We start from the raw sequence: 17,371 nt of genomic DNA on the forward strand, positions 1-17,371 counted from the left end.
ATTTCGAAACGAATATCTCCCCTGGCAACGACCGCTGCACGGTTTCGTTTCATTTTTTTTCCCCCCTTCCTCTCGAAAATAAAGTGGTACGCGCGCGTTCCGCGGCGAATTTCGATTATTGATCAATCGACCGGAAGAACTCGGCGCAGCGGACGTCGAGCGAGTGCCTCCGGGGCTCGAACACTTTTCAAACGTCGGGAAATTGTTGAAAATGAAACATTAAATTGTACGCTCGAGTCTTATACGCTGGAAAATGAGGGAAGCGTGCGTCAGTCTTTGAATATTCGAGTAAACAAGTTCTGCGTTCGCAACTTTCGATTTGAAATAGTTTCCATTAGGATATTCGAACTGGAAGAGTCGAAATTTGGAAATTTTAGAATTTTGGGAGGGTTCTAAGATTTGCTGAAGCTGAAAAATCACGAAAACCGTGAGAAGCAATCGAGCTTAGAATTCAGTAGAACTACCAGACAGCTCAAACCAACTCATTCGCTCTGCCCAAGTCCTCTGTTTGCAATGATTAAAACAATAACAAACGTTTCCTTGAGAAACAATAGAAATCGGTAAATCGAGATCGAATGAGATGGAAACAATGGAGATCGGTAAATTCAGTAATCCAACTGAATCGTAAATCAAAGTCTCGATAGGTTCGATCTTCCGATTTCCACAGAGAAATTCCAAAAAGTCAAGCTAAGGATAGTTGTAGCGTAAAGACGCAGAACGATGCATAAAACGATACTATTTCCCAATCACGATCAGCCGAGAGCACTCGAAACGCACACGACCGAAGGGTTACGTAACTTTCGAAGCCGAACGGGAGGGCTGCCCGCGTGCACGGTCAATTTCCGGCAATACGCGCGTGTCCGTTTATTAACAGGCCCGGCGAGGAAAACACTCGTATCCGGATATTCCGATCCATTGCGGTTGGAATCGCTCCAAGAGGCCCGGGGAATCGTAACGGAGGAAAAACGTCGATGGCAACAACGCTCTCGCGATCCTCGCCGCTGGAAATGGCCGGCTCGCGCTCATAAGACGGCACGCTGCACGCTTTCATTCGGTCGGTTCAACGTCAACATCGCCGACGCTGATTTCCTGCCCATCTTTAACCTCTTGTCGAAGATACTAAATTAACACTAGAACTACCGAGCATTTAACACGATTAATATGGAATTCCTATAAAAATTGTAACAGTAGATTATCTTCAGTTTCTTCAGACATTCATTATAGTACTCAAGTGGAACTATTTATTTTCAAAATCATTTCGAATATTCAATGCTTGGAAAATATCAATAATTGCTAAAGAAAAAAATTGAACCGGTCATTTTGTCTGATACGGTAGTTCTAGTGTTAAGCGAGCGAATCGAAATGAATAATATCCGTGATCGTAATGTGTTTAAACAGATAACAGAAACTTATTAAATTTACCAGTAACCGAGTTGAATCACGAGTCAATCGAAATCACAATAGCACCGTCAGAGTTCCGGTAGAAAAATTCCAAGCAAGTTCGACTGCTCGGCAGTTCTAGCGACATCGATTTTACAATGAAACGCGTGAAAGTTCCTCGAAATTCGTCGGAACTCGAACTCGTCCGAGCGAGTGTCGCTGACCCAGATGTCCGAACCGTTTGCATTCCGTGCGTTACCCTCCGGATTCGATAACAATGCGCAGTCGTTGTAATTCCGACAGCTTTCCGCGCGAGGAAGACGAACCGGGACTCGAACGCTCGTTTCGGCGAGTCCTCGACTTCCGTCGCGGTATCGTCGCCGCATTAACGCCGACGGAAACGACGAGCGAAGAAAACTAACGTGGGAAAACGGGGGGCCATCCTCTTTTTTCGGGACGATATGCAAATCCGCCGGGAGATAACGTTCCTCCGGCTGGACGCGACTCGAAATTTTCGGGCCGGAAGTCGAGGAATACGGGCGAGAGGCAAGTGCTAGCGATAACTTCCTCCCGTTGACTTTATTTCTGGACTTTTAATTAGCTGATTACCGGCGACTTCTCTGCGGAATCGAAATCCTGGAGAAGTTCCTCGGAGATACACGTTGCTGTGTAATGAAGAATATGTGGAGATTGTTGGATCAATTTGACATTTAACGAAGCAACGCCACCATTATTTTATTACTTATATCACTGTTATTGTAAGATTTACAATTGTGAATTTCTTTTAGGGTTAACCTTTTCACAATCGATTCTAACGAAATATTGACGAATGTCGACATTTTCACATTCGGAAGACTAAATGGCAAACAAATGATTTAATTACTCGAACAGCGAGAGATCAGCACTTTTCCTTTTTTCCTATTATTTAAGCAATTGATATACAACGTAGCTTCATCTATCGAAGGTTTCGTACGTTTCCAAGGATCTCCGACCGCAAAGGGGTTAAAAATCTCCTGTTGCGAATCGCGCAAGAACTGCCGAAGAGCGAAAGTGTTTTCCCGGTGGGATTGTTCCCTTTGTCCCGGTGACACTGATACGGGCGTTTTTAACTGGGAGAGCCGAGGTGACGGATGAAAGCGCGGCGTGCCGGGGACGGCATAATCACGGCTCGAAGACGGGAAACGTCGAGGAAGGAGACGCTCCGTTCGTCGCGACGCATTCAGATGCAAATGCGGGCAGCGGCGGCTGGCGTGATTTACGAGGGACGGACGTGTCCGTGCCGCGATCAGGACGGGGGAGAGACATTTTCGGTGGCTCGGTGCCGTTCGGATAAGATCTCCCCGGAACGGCCACAATAGTCGCGGGGCTTTACGCGATTGGCCGGATCGATGGAACTCGGCCAGTTTCCTCTCGATCGGTCGCTTTCTTTTGCGTCTGACGATTTCCATGTCCTCCGGCGTCTTGTCCTTCGCCGGAGATCAACGGATTGTGCATTTTTATGTTAATCCCAACTTTTGGGAGTATAATCAGGAAAGCGGGTCGTGGCAGACGATACTCTGAAACGAACTGTGAGTACGTTCGCGACGAGGCTACGATCAAACGGCCGTTGGTTGATCAACCTTTAAATTACGGCGGGATTTAGATGGCTCGTACAAATTTCAACGTACACCGAAACTGTGTACTCTTGCTGTGACGTAAGAAATGTTGCTAGATGTTTACGAGAAACAAATGCGAAATGGAACGAACGGCGGCAGTTGGACGATATGTCATATGTTACTTGTTTAATACTTATGAAAAAATAATAATATTTCGCATACAGTGATACGTCACGATCTCATAAGTTGATCTCGTTGAAAAATCGGCCATTTTTCTAAGAATTAACCGGCACGCGATGTGTTAAGAGTTAATCCACAGACGATAGATTAATGGATCCGCGAGTGTCGGCGTTCGCGGTCGTTGGAAACGGACCGCAACTTTCGGAGTTGCCTGTTGTTATTGAAATTACCGAAAACTCCAGGAAGTTTCCTATCGACCCACCTGCGTTCGTACATGTGGTCGCTTACAGTGTTGATACAGTGAAAATTAGCAAAGAGCAGATCAACGTTACCATCTAATCATCTAATAAACTACAAATACTCAGTTTGAATGAATCTCCAAGCATCAACATAAAATCCATCATTCCAAAAGCGGAAACTTATTCCTCCATCTCTCTCTCACACCAGCTAGCAAATACCACAGCCCGCTGCATGCTCCTAAACCACCCCAAAAGCCACTGCTCCAGCTGAGAACGGCATCCGCGAAAAGAAACGTCGCCCGTTATTACAACGTCGCGTTACCGTTTCCAGCAGCGACGCTATAAATAAAGTGTCGCTCGAAAATAAATCGCGAGGACGGCGCGCCGCTCGCTTGCGTGCGTGCGTGAGTGCGTGAGTGCGTGCGTGCGTGCAGGTTGTCGCGAGTGCAGCCCCGCGACTACCGGCGTATTGACGCGGCGGATTGTAGGCGCAGGTTAAATCGAGCAGACGCTGGCTGCGCGACGTTCTCCTCTCATCTCGATCCCGTCCGTTCGTTTTCGTTCGTTCCGTCTCGGTTCCTCCTCGCGAACCCGTCGACGTCGGCGACGGAGGGGAACAGGCGGAGGGCCGACGGGGGGAAAACTTGGGGAGGAGGGAGGCCGACGGCAGGAGAAACGGAGGGAGGGCGCAGACTACTTGTTGCGCGTCGCGGCGCCCTCGTGACGCCAATATACACCCCCCGGTGGTCGGCCTCCCCCGGCCGCCCCCGCGGGACGCGAGAGCACGCGACGAGAGAGCGTCGATAGCGAGCCCCTTCGCTGGCGACGCCACCGGCGACGTCGTTACCACCACCCACCCGCTCGCTCGCCCGATGATACTACCACCACCGGCGCAGTCGTCGTCGTCGTCGCGGTCGTGGTCGCCGCCGTTGCCGCACCGCCGACGTCGACTCGTGACGCCGTCCCCGACAAAAATAGACGTGTCGTCGCGACGCAACAGATATCATTCGGCCTCGACGCGACGGTGACGCGACTCGCGCATGGAATTCGAGCTGATCTAACGGTGATCGGTTCTTTCGGTTCGTTCTCTTTGCAGGAGGATCAGAATGTTCTGGGCTGAATGTACTGGAGAATGGGAGCTTGGGTTATCCGAATAGTTGATGGAGTAGCTATAGTTACTCGTAATGTAATTGCTCTCGAATGTCCTCGAGTGGATGATCGGTGTATCGAAGTACGAGTTGAAGACTGAAGTTCCAAAGAACTCGCGCAGAGGGTTAACTGTAATCCTTTGCACTCCAGAAGTTTTTCACCGGAAATATTCAATATTTTCTAACGAGGTACAGACGACATTTTCTTAGATTGAATTAAGAAATCTATTTTCCTTCAATATTTTCTACTTAGAGGCGCCTCTGGAGTGCAAAGGGTTAAAAGGTCGAAAGGAAGTGAGCCACGATTGAGTGGACCGCGAGAGGGAAGCTCGAAGCGCGACATAGACTAGTACGCACTTACCTGAATCTGATGCCCGGGGTTGTTGATGTGTAGCTGCTGCGCCTGGTTGATCTGCAGGGACGAGGTGCCGGATCCCGAGGGAGGCCGCGGGGGTGTGGAGCTGGTGAAGGGTGCCTGGGATCCGGTCTGGTTGGGTCCGGCGCCCTGCGAGCCCCTGGGCGGCAGGGGGTAGCCGGGACTGCCGTGGTTGGGCATGGATCCCGGGCTGCCGCCGTAGGGCGAGTACTGCTGCTTGTACCCGCCGCTGGGTCCAATCATGCTGGGCTTGCCGCCGGCGGCAGGCTGCGGTCTCTTCATGTCCGCCAGTCCAGCGGCGAATTGCGTCTGCGAGCCGACGAACATGTCGGTCGTCTGCTGGCTCTGGAACGCCGTGGTCCCGTTGTTCTTGTGATAGGAGCCGGTGCCGGAGGTCGCCTGGGACTGGGCGCCGGGCGGGCCGGCGCTGCCGGGGCTGCCAAGGTAGTCCGAGGTGCCGCCGAACTGCGGGAACTCCGCGTAAGGGGACCGAGCGGTCGGGCCCCTGGCGGCGGCGGCCGCGGCCGCGCCGGGGTTGAAGCCGAGGCCCAGCTGCTGGCTCTTGTGCTGGTGCTGCTCGGCCATCTGCTTCAGCGTCTGAGCCGCGGGGCTCATCTCCGACTTGAAGTCCAAGCTGGAGTAAGGCAACCTGGCGGGCGAGTACTGCGCGGAGCCGAGAGCGCCGGGGCTGGAGTTAGCTGGCAGGGAGCTGCCGTTGTTGGTCGCGGTGCCGTTGTTCACGCTGTTGTTGTTCGCGTTCACGTGCTGCTGGTGCAGGGCGTCCTTGTCGTCCTCGATCTTGATCTGCCCGTTATTGGTCGCGATGCTGTTGTTGTTGTTGTTGTTGTTGGCCGCGGCCGCGGCGGCGGCCGCCACCGCCGCGTTCGTCGCGAGCGCCTCGACGGGTATCTTGTCCTCGAAGTCGAAGTCCTTCATGAACTCCGGGTGGAAGTCCGAGATCTCGGAGATCAGGTCCTTGAACGCGTCCGAGGTGATGATCTCGTCGCCCGTGTCGTCGCCCATGAAGTCGGAGAACCCGGGGAACCCTGCGCCGTTCGCGGCCGCGTCCTTCTCCAGCGCGGCGGCGCACTGCTCCAGGTCGACGAACTCGTTGTCCGGCTCCTGCTTGCACTCGACCAGGTTACCGATGTCCACGCAGCCGATACCGCCGGTCGCCGCTGGGCCACCGGTGCCACCGCCACCGCCGCCGGGCCCTCCGGCCCCGTTGCTGCCCGTCTGGGACCTCGAGGTGGCCGAGGCGGGCGTGTCCGGGCCGGACTTCGGCGACGAGGAGGCGTTCAGCAGGTCGCTCTTCACCGACGCGTTCGTCAGCGCCTTCACCGTCACGTTCGTCGAGATCTGTTGCGCCTGCGAGTTCGCCGCGGACGTCGTGAACTCCAGCTGCTGCACTATCTCCACCGAGAACTTGGTCAGCCCCTCGTTCCCGGCGTTCCCGCCGCCGTTCCCGGAACCGGCGTGCGTCGGGCCCGTCGAGTTCGCGCCGTTCCCGGCCGTATGCTGCCCGTGCCCGTGATGGGGCCCGCTCCCGCCGCCTCCGCCGCCACCGCCGCCCCCGCCGCCGCCAGGACCCTGCTGATGCTGGTGCTGCGCCTGCGTGCATTGCAGCTTCACCGGTGGCTCGCCGAAACCACCGTCCCCGGTACCGCCGCCGGCTGGCTCCAACTCCTCGGCCGTCCTCTTCACGAATTTTTGCTGCTGAAACGAGAACAACGAGATTAGCGTCGGATACCATGTGGAAGGATATCAAGGGTGAAGGACATTGTTTCCGGTTTCAAGTATTCAAGTATTGAAATGATCAATTCCTATTTCCTTCTGTTAAGCTTGATTTTATAAAGAAATGTTATCCCTTAGCGTTCCGGATGGTTTTGTAATCTATCAGCTACTGCAACTAATTTATATAGTATCCACAGCGAAAATTAGAAATGTTATAACATTTCTTAGATCTTCTATTATCCTTGTTAATACAAAATTTGGATGTGTAAAATCGAATAATTTTAGGGTAGTTTCTTTAAGATTCATTAAAATATCTAGTATTATTCCTCGTGCAATATTGGAGCCTACAGAGTTCAAAGAGTTAAAAAGGCGTTGGTGCTCGGTAGTTCTAGTTAACGTTGCTAAACTCGTAAAGAATCAGGCATCGCGACAGTAATTCGAAGAAAGCAAAATTAATCTGTCCCTAAACTAAACTGCAGCGCATAAGAATATAAACCCCCCAAAACACACGATTCATTGTAGCCAAACGCGTAATCCCCATGAAATAGCATCGAGCGAAAGCGAAGTCGCCATCCCGTATTCCGCGCGCGCCACCCGCGTGGAAATGCTCGCTCGACGTCCGGCGGCGAGGAAAAACAGGAGAAACGCGGTAATGGCTTCTAAATCCCGTAGTCACCCGCGTCGCCCATTTGAGGCGGACGACCGGTCGGCGGAAAAGAAGCTGCGAGCGAGCTCCGTGGGTCAAGGCGAATCTCGAGCGCGGAGTCCTTTAAACCCGCCGGGTTTTTCTGCGGCAGCCGCGCGGCCGGCAACCGGTAGCGCGGGATACCTCGCGTCGTAGAACGGGATGCCTCGTTCCGCCGGGCCGTTTCTTTCGCAATTAACCCGGCAATTTCTCACCGCGGCTGTCAATACCGAGGGACGGTTTTTCCCGGGCACGTCTTTGTGCCGGGACGCCTCGGCCGGCCTGCCCTCCCGCGCCCTCCGCCCTCGCGGACGCGCATAAATCGCGATCCACGCGCGAATCGGGCTCGCCCGACGGCCGAGCTTTTCTTTGCTCCTCTTGTTTCAGCGATTCCTCTAATTCCCGCTTCCAGGTGGTAACGCCTTTTTCGTCGGACGCGAGTGGCTGAGTTATAGGCGCAGCGACGGGGAAATTGGGATCGATAGATGCGAGGTGAATCGAGGTAGACAATGGTTCTCGAGGTAGGTACTATGGTTTGTAAAAGTGTGAAGGTAAGAATTGAATTTTCATTGTGGTGAATATGGGAGTTTTAGGGGAATGGTAATTGTGTTATATTTCGACCGTAGTTTATGCCGTAGTGCTGCTCTCCTTGGTTAGATAACGATCGCGCGTTTATCGTTCGTCGCGCTAGCGATGCTTTGATTTACTTACGCTTCGGCTATTTAATTTATAGGCTACGCCTGCGCTATCGCGGGTTCAACCGCTCGATTAATCGAGAATGATCGATGTGATATAGTTTCCTCGTGACGAGGGAAATTTGCACTCGTGTCAACGAAAAAGTCGATGTTTCAACGGGTGTGGAATCGTGAATCAGTGTAATTAATCATTGTCGATCTTCGGATTGCCGAATTTCCAGCCATCAACCGATCACCTTCAAACATTACACAACCTTGCTCTACTTATTCATGAAATTTATTCCTTCATTAACACACTTGCCCGTCGTACAAGCGTGGAACAAGAAAACCAGACCCGAGATTCAGCGTACGTGAGTCGTGATGGACGCGAGACGGGATCCAAGAGAGTAGTCCCACTCCCCGCGCGCCTTTAGCGGGGCAATTTCGCGGAGCGAAAAGTGCACCGGCCGCGCGCGCCGGATAACCGGAAGCCGGCAACTCTGCCTGCCTCGCTCTTTCTCCCTCGCGTCAATATCCAACCCCGTGGATCCTGCGCCGACCTCTTGATCCACTTTCCACTTTCCTTTCATCCGTCCATCAGCGGCTCCTGATGAAAAGTACTTTTCCCGGCGTTCCTCGCGTTTTCTCCTATGTATTTCCTACTTATTACATCTTCATAGATAATTCTATTTATCAGCTTCTCCTCTTATCATTTGTCTTCCATTCATTATTTTACCATATAACTCCTTTCTCGAAGCTTCCTACTTCCGACTCGGTAGCCTCATTTTCTCAGTATCGCCATTTGGTAGAAAATCATCAATGAAGATTCCTACTGTCCCACTAAATACTCAGAACCTGCGTCTAAACAGCGAATCGCACCAAGGTTCAATTAATTCTCGTTTAATCGCATCGCAGTGGGGAAAAAAGGATTCGAATCTCGTTTCCAGCTCGATATTCTCCGTGGAACGCGCATAGTTCAACGGTCCCCGGTTTAATTCGAACGGTTACGCGGCCAGCGAAATGTAACAGGCTCGGAGCGATCCTCTCTTCCATGTTTTTATCGAGAATCCGCAGGTGAAATATTCGGTCGCAGGAATTCCGACCGGAAACGCCGGCGCGCGGAAGTTTGCGTTTCGGATGGAACACTGTTGCAGAAAGATTCCTGGCTTCGGTATAGATTCGGCTGAGTCGACGCGCGTTCGCGAAAGTGTTCTCGAGCGACCGTTGGAACGGGGAATGGACTCCGAAGTTTCAACGACGGCTTCAAACTTCACGGCGCGGAGGGAGGGGGTCTCTTTAATCCGTGCGCCAAGAATTCGCAGAATCCGTTCACGTGACCGATCGATCGTTCGCACGCCGTCCCGTTCCTCCGATTCACTTCAACAGCTTTTAATTATCCACGCGATAAGATTCCCCCTCGAATTTCAGCTCCCCGCCGCTCGGAATTCTGAAATTGCCGAAAGATTTCGCTCGCACGTTCCGTCCGTAGATCTGACTTAATACATCGTTAAGAATCGATGGACAGATCTAACGCGCGGAATATTCGATCTGGGAGCTAATCGAATATTCAGGAAACTGTATCATTTGGAGACACTCCGTTCTCGCCGATAAGGATCCGTGATTTATCCCCAGTCTCGCGTTGCCAGTAAATTCACGGGGAACCTTTTCAACTAGCAGAAGCTGATTTTGAGGAAATTCATGCGAAATATCGTTCTGAAGGAAATTGCTTTAAATTGTTCAACTCAAAGTGAAAAATTTAGATTTCTTTTCTACACCCCCTAATGTCATTCTAAAAAATATATTTTCAACCCTCCATTTTAAGATCTTTTTATCCCTTCAAATTGGATGTTGACCGATAAGAAAATACGTGTCAAATATTTCCTTCAAACCTATATCTCGCATCAGTTTCATTAAAATCGGCGTATGCTTGAAAAGGTTCCCTCGACAATTTCAATTCGAAGCAACAATTCATCCTCTCAACTCCTAATTTCCGGTTCGAAGGAGAAACTATCCGGCTACATCGAACGAGCGAAATGCCGGGGATTCATTACGTCTTCGTAGCTGGAAGCCACGGCGATGCCGGTCGAACATGCGAGCAGACATTTTCGAGTAATTACCCCGGCGACGGTCACGGTGAAAAAGCTGAATCAGTCCTTATAAAATACTCCTGTTCCTAATAATAATTAAGAACGATTCTCGTTAAGGCCGGCGGTGCGCGAGAGAGGGCAACAAGGCGCGCGCGGCCGTCGATGCGAGCCGACGTCGTTCCCGCTCCGACGCGTCCAATCCGGTAACATTAATTTTACGCCGGCCCGTCAGTCGTTCGAATTTATCTCGGCTCGCGGGCAGGGTAACTTGTAAATCGCGTATCGCTCGCGGGATTTCATGAAACGCGGCCGGTTAATAACCGGGGATTCGTTAAAAATGCGCGCGTCTTCCCCGCGGAAATTAACGCCGCCGCGCGACGTTCATTAAACGCCGTACGTCGACAGTGGAGGACGCACGCGCGCCGGGATTAACCGCGGACCCATCCACCGGTGATTACGACGCGGCGTAATGCAGCTGTGATTCCCCCCCTTCGACGTGCGCGTCGATTTTCGCGAAAATATGCAAAGTTTCGATTAACCCTTAGCAGTCCTGTGTCGAGTCAGACTCGACGTTCTATTTTATTGCAACCTCTACATGTTTTAACAGTTTTTTCTATATTTATTTGTAGTATCACAATTGTATTTAAAGGTAACATTTCAATGACTTCCAGATATTCTTGAATAAATAAATAGAGCGTCATATTAAGTTGTAATTGAATGAACTAACGTCCATGTCCATCGTCATGTCCATCAAGGAAACCGAGAATTCTCAAATTGCTAGAAATAATCGCAACATCCAAGGTCTAACAAAAGAGAACTGCATAAAAAAGAAACTAGTCTCAAAAATCAACTCTAAAATCAACTCTAAAATCAACTCTATTCCATTACCAAATCCATATTCGTCTCTACCTATCAATCTATCCAAATTCAAACAACAGATCCATTCTACCATAAAATTCCATTCAAAGTCCATTCTACAGTGAAATTCAACGAATTCCAACTGCTCCGATGCATTTCGTAAAATGTCCATCAAGCCCGAAGATTGCGTAAAAATGATAAAACGCGTCGCGGAATCGCGTCGCGCGGAACGAAAGGGTTCACCGATTTTCCTCGCCGCCGCGGAGCGTAATGCTGTCGACGCCGATACCGCGAACGACGACGCAGTTATTAACGCGGACATAAATCTTCCCCGACTTTCATTCTCGTCCGGTTCAGTTTCATCAACTTCCCCCTTCGCTGGCAGCCCCTTCTTGCAATTTTTCTTCCCTCTCCCTCCCTCACTGCGCGCGTCTGGTGTTCGCTCCCTCTCCACTTGGCCGGTCACCGTCTCATTACTCCACCCCCTGACCGCGTCCAGCTCTTTATCACGCTCGAAGAATTCGCACGATCGATTAATCCCGGCGTTTAGCGATTGCGAATTAATAGGCGAGTGGCCCGGCACGAAACCGGCGCGATTTCAGGGCCCGCAACCCCCCGCGAAATTGGTCAACGACTCGCTCTCTCGCATCCCCGGGTTTACCGAACTTGGGGCCGACATTATGCCAGCTCGGCCGGAAGTAACGCGCCGGTATACGTCGCCGGGTGCACGCGCTTCGGACGACGCGTGTATCGACGTTCCGCGGGGCGCAGTTATTTTGAAACGCGACGCAGTGCGCTGGTCATCTAGAACGATGGAACTGTTCCTTCCTTTTCGTGGCGAACAGGCGAACGTAGTTTTATTGGCGATGGCGAACGGGCGAGCGTAGTTTCTACTTTTTTAGGGTTTAGCTTTTGGATATGTGGTATTAATGGTATTTTAAATGTTCTATTTTTAAAAAACAGGAATAGATAATTGAATAAAATAGAAATAAATAGATATAGCTCGCGGTGTACAGGTCTTTTCTCTTCTCAAGTCAACGCAACTCTCCTAAAATCTCTCTTAAAGTAACATATAAATGAAGATGGAGACCTCGAAGTTTCAATAGAATAGAATATTTATTTATAAATAGAATAGAAATTAGAAGTTAAATGTTCTGTTCTATTGAAACTTCGAGGTCTCCATTTTCATTTTTATGTTACTTCTAATTTCTATTCTATTTATAAATAAACTAACTTCAACAAGTCCAAGTATCGTCCACTGTTGATACAAATTATTTCATTAGACAGAACAAGATTCTATTCCGTTCCCAATAAATCGACAAAACAGTTTCATCGATCGCAGCGCAAGAAATCCTACAAGAAGTCAAAGAGCTACACAAGAACAAAGTGACTCGTCGGGACTCGTTGGGAAGAAATTCCCCTGGTCACACAAAACGAAATGCTGTCGGAGAACAGGAAAACGGAGTTCCGCGAAGACTCTCGGCCAACTTGCGGCGGCGGCGGCGGCGGCGGCGGCGGCGGCACGAGAAGATAAGGAGAAGCGTGTCAGTAACCTTGAGGCGCGCGAGCGTGCTCCCTCCTGCGTGGGAGGATACGCCGCTCTATTGAGCGTTACGTTTCGTTAACGACGCTCTCCGCTAGCGAGGCGACTGTTAACACGACCTAAATATCAGCCAGCGGGAGCCGACAGCGTCGTGCTTTTAATCCTCGAAGCACGTACGTGCGCCGCAGCGTCGCGCGTTTTTATCGGTTCCGTAGGAAAACGGCCACGTTGGAAAATACCATTTCTGTTTCGACACCGGGCAATGAGCAACGCAGATAACGGTATCGTCCAGTAATTAATCAATTCTAATTTCTGGTCATTTTCGTAGTTTCTATCCGTGGACGACGAAGACGAGATCGTCGAAATCGACTAACTATCGTGGTTCGTTCGAAACATCGCACATGAGATTATTTATATTCATTTTGATGAATTTGGGGATGTTCAACGGTAGAACTATCGAGAATTTTAGAGCATCGATGTGTAACTTTTGCAGAGATTGTATAGAAATAATGACATTAGTACCATAAGTAACAAGAAATTCACAGAAGTGATCTGGCACAATACTTGGTTAATTGTAAATGATATTAGATATTTTAGTGAATCTCGAAGAAACTACCCTACAATTATTAGATTTTTCCCACATCAAAATTCTGCACTAAGAAGGGAAATAAAGGATCTAAGAAATGTTGCATTTTTCATTTTCGCTAGAGATACTATGAAACTTAGTTGCAGCTGATAGATTACAAAACCATCTGGAGTGCTAATTAAAGTATCAACAACCACAAGATAGGGAAACGGTAATAAGAATATACACGTTCCGTCAACGTTTCCTATCAAGACTTCAAAGTGACCATTATTACAAGCGAATCGTACGAAAGACTAATGAACGGAGGATCCACTGGGTCAAACGCGACCCACCATAAGATTCGACAAGATTCTGAAATTCTCGGTAGCCAGAGGACTAATTGCAATGCTACTGCAAAGCTTCCAACGCGAGAAATAATAAACAGATTTCTATTTGCGGCACGTTCCCTAAAAATTAGCGTTTGCGTAAGCATCCAGCAGTCTGTCGACGATCGATTCCGGTTACGGACGTCGCTAACCGGATTACGCGTGTTTACGTGTTGTTATTGTCATCTGGTACGAAACGGAGCGGGGGGCCCGCGCTCACGTAACCCGGAGGGTGACGTTTTTCGAGGGATAAACAGTAAATAATAAACAGCGGGCGAGTGGCGCGTCTCATGTGGTCGCACGTGTCGCGATGGAACGCTATTTGCGGCCCGGGTATTTATAAAGCTGTTCTAATTTAGCCGCAGACGTATAAATATCAATTCAGCGCGGCCGATGCACCGGCGCAATTACCGTTTTATCGAGCCGCCCGCCTTTCCCTCGGACAGAAAAATTCTATTCGACGGAGAACTCCGTTGTTCGACGTGTCACGTGCGTTAACCATGAATAACTAACCCTAAATCAGCGCCACCCTGAAAACTAAACGTTCGATCCGTAAGCTACAAATTAGAAACATGTATGTTTTTATAATTAAGTAGCGAAACGTGAGGTATAGGTTATTAGTATTTAATTAGAAATTAGAAATCCGTTCGAAAGTAATGTTTGCTGAGTGTTCCCTTTGCACTTGGAATATTTCAACATTTGATGAGATACAGACGATATTTCGTGAGATGAAAGAACAAAGCTATTTCATTTCAATATCTCTCAAATTGATATTATACGTAGTATAATATTAAATATCAAATTTTATAGTTTTACTGTATGAAATCAAGTGGTAAGACCTCTGGAGTGCGAAAGGTTAAAAGTGCTTTCGAGTTCAAATTAGCGTGTGGTAAAGGTCAGTAAACTATTCTCCTAATATTTAGCATTATTTAACCACCAAGCATTTAATACTAATATGCAATTCCTATAGAAACTGTAACAACAGATTATTTTCAGTTTCTTCAGACATTCATTACAGTACTGAAATGAAACTATTTTCAAAATCATTTCGAATACTCAATGCTTCGAAGACATCAATAATTGCTAAACAAAGAAATCTAAACCAGTCATTTTCACTGGCAGAGTAGTTCTAGTGTTAGTTATCTAGGGTTATTTCAAACGTTACAATGTTTATCGTTCCGATTGTCCGCGTGTTATATTGACGAATCGCGTCGGAATCGAGATAAGTAACGAGAACTGACCAATCAGACTCATGTTGCTCCCAAGGATCGACTCCTGCGCTACGCTCGGTACGTATGTATTAGCTGTAACACGTTGGATCTCCCGGAGAGGCCGCGATGCCCTATCCAGCCTCTCCAAGGACTTTCGTAATGGAGTTGTATCAATAATATAAGGCCGTAATAACTTCGGAACCAGGGGCTGCCACACCCTATTAACCGCATCGCCTCCACCGCAATTACAGTACGGCGTCGCACACTCGTGGGCTTGGCGCGATATTACTAGGCACTGATAATAAAGTTAACACAGAGAGATAGTCAGGCGATAGCGGCCACGGTCTACCGTCCATCCCCCGTGCCCGCCGGCCACGGGGTAAATTGTTTGCTAATTATCGGCCCGGAAATCCTTCGTGACGCCGCGTCGACGCCGCCAGAAAGGTGAATGTTTTCGAGCCACCGAAAGCTCACTTTACGAAACTTGTACTATAAGAAATTTCCTACGAGTACGTTCTTCGATATTCTGATTTCATTGATTTGAGGTTGTTTATAGATAATCTGTTAGGATCGAGACATCGAGAATTTCGGGAAATTATGGATGACGCTCTGTAAATAAAGTGGACGCTTGGAGAATAATTTACAATCGATTACGATTGTTAGATATTTATTGTTATAGACTGTTACATGAGCCTTAGAAGCTAATGTGATTAAGCCTAGAAAAGAACAATTGAGAATATTCATGTTTTGGCTTGTGAAATGACACGACATATTTAGGAGCTAGAAGAGTTCCTGACCTAGGAACGAGTGAATCCTTGAATAACTAAAGAGAATATTATATATTCCATTCGAATTCACGAGAATCAGAAAATATAAGGAAGATTGCAACTGATTTTGAATCAAGAAGTTCATGATTAACGGAAAAGTTGTCGCTGAACATTTGACTCCTAGTTATCTGATTACTCACTTCAGACGACGGTCAATTAATAGAATTTCTTCGACAAAGCGTTATACTTGTTGAACACATATCGATATGTTGTACTTAACAGAATAGTTTTCCTTGATAAAAATCCTCGATCGTGGCTGATTACAGCGTGACCATGCGATCGACTGCTGCGATTTTATTCGATGGAGGATGCCACGAGGCTTCGAGCGCGTCGACAAGGGCCAACGTGCACGCAAATCCATATTTAGACTGGATATCGGTTCGCTTACTTTTAGACGAGCGGTTGGCGGCTCGACGTGGGCGGTTCGCGCGTGTTACCCATCGAAAATCTCGGTTATTCTCCAGTGAAACTCATTGTGCAGCGGATAATATCTTCGCGCGTATCTAGAACGCTCGCGAACGCAACAAATCTGATAAAGTCCAGTGCGAAAGTCGGTGGAACACAATAAGTGGTGCAAAGAGATCGAAACTAACGTTGGAACAGTCTTCGCTGTACACGTGCCGATCTTTTATCGATTCTCATGTTCCGGTTTACTTAGAGTCGGCATTAGACTGGGAACTTTGCTAATTTTAACGGTATTTAACCCTTTGACGAAGATTCTTACAAAACCTTCAACACATGAAGCTAAATTATACATCAATTACTCAATTAATAGAAACAAAGAAAACTACGTGATCTCTTGCTGTTCAACTAATTAGATTGTTTGTCCACCAGTCTTCCAAATCTGAACATTTCATCTCACCGAATCGCCGACATCCGCCAAAGGGTTAACGCTACAACTAGAGTTAAATCAACCCTCTGAAATTCCTCTATAGAAACCCCAAGAGTGCATCCATTGCGACTTCCGCATTGCTAAATCAATAGCCTTAATAATTCCTCGAAGAAACGTCTATTACCTTCTAATACCTGCACAAAGAAACCAGAAATGGCTCACTTTGACTCGTCTAATAATTTTACTATTAAATACAAATCATTTATCAGTTCCTCAGAAGAATCTGCTTAAATTCCCGGGTTGCCATCCAATGAACGCATACTTTTTGGAAAGCAACCACCGCGTTGCACAGGGGGTTACCCGTATTCCATTCCTCCGGCGCGGAAGAAACGCCGTTTTCGTGTCCAGGCCGGTTAGATGATATCGCGCGTCAACTATTACGAGCGCGCACGATAGATCCGCGTGTCACCATGCAAAGCGGCGAGCGCTGCTCGGCCGTAGACTTTCGTCGCATGATATGCAGATTCCAGTAATTACAATAACAAATCGCGCAGAGGCAGGCATAATGGGATCACGTGATCGTAACGTGCGTAAAACGGCACACACGTATGCATGCGCCGCGCACTCGGCCGGCGACGTACGTACCTGTGTACATCAGAAATCCTCTCGTAAATTCGTGACCTACGGAAGCACGGCCGCACTTTGTTCGCTCTCACGCTCGTCACCGTGGTTACGCCATGTTATTAGCCGTCGCGAGCCAATCGCCGCGCGCGGAATTGGTTCGGACGCAGCCGATTCTCGACGATAACGGCGAACTTTCGGATTTTCAATTTTGGGACTGAAGATTTTTGGTTTGAAAGATATCGTGCTGTTGGAGGAACCGTCTTTACGGGATTTCAACTGAAAATATAGTTTTCATGTTTTCCTTTTGTTCTCGACAGATTTTGTCCTTTCGAGACTTGGTAAATACTCGAATTTTTACTTTCATAGTTTCAATTGAAATTCTTTGCATTGAAAGAAATTATCCGAATCAACGCTCTCTGAACAGAAA

General features: G+C 48.5%; 1 protein-coding gene across 7 annotated transcripts in view; it reads right to left on the minus strand.

Moving 5' to 3' along the window:
- Positions 1–17,371, minus strand: part of mam (neurogenic protein mastermind) — a 255,759-nt gene that overhangs the window by 77,341 nt on the left and 161,047 nt on the right. For 5 of the 7 annotated variants that reach the window (XM_076371705.1, XM_076371704.1, XM_076371706.1 and 2 more), the window contains one exon: positions 4,904–6,634. In XM_076371705.1, coding sequence (XP_076227820.1) covers positions 4,904–6,634 — 1,731 coding nt within the window. The remainder of the gene's footprint in view (positions 1–4,903; positions 6,635–17,371) is intronic. The other 2 variants (XM_076371707.1, XM_076371711.1) reach the window with 1 other exon arrangement.

This window comes from Nomia melanderi, chromosome 10, assembly GCF_051020985.1.
Source record: "Nomia melanderi isolate GNS246 chromosome 10, iyNomMela1, whole genome shotgun sequence".
NCBI lineage: Eukaryota > Metazoa > Arthropoda > Insecta > Hymenoptera > Halictidae > Nomia > Nomia melanderi.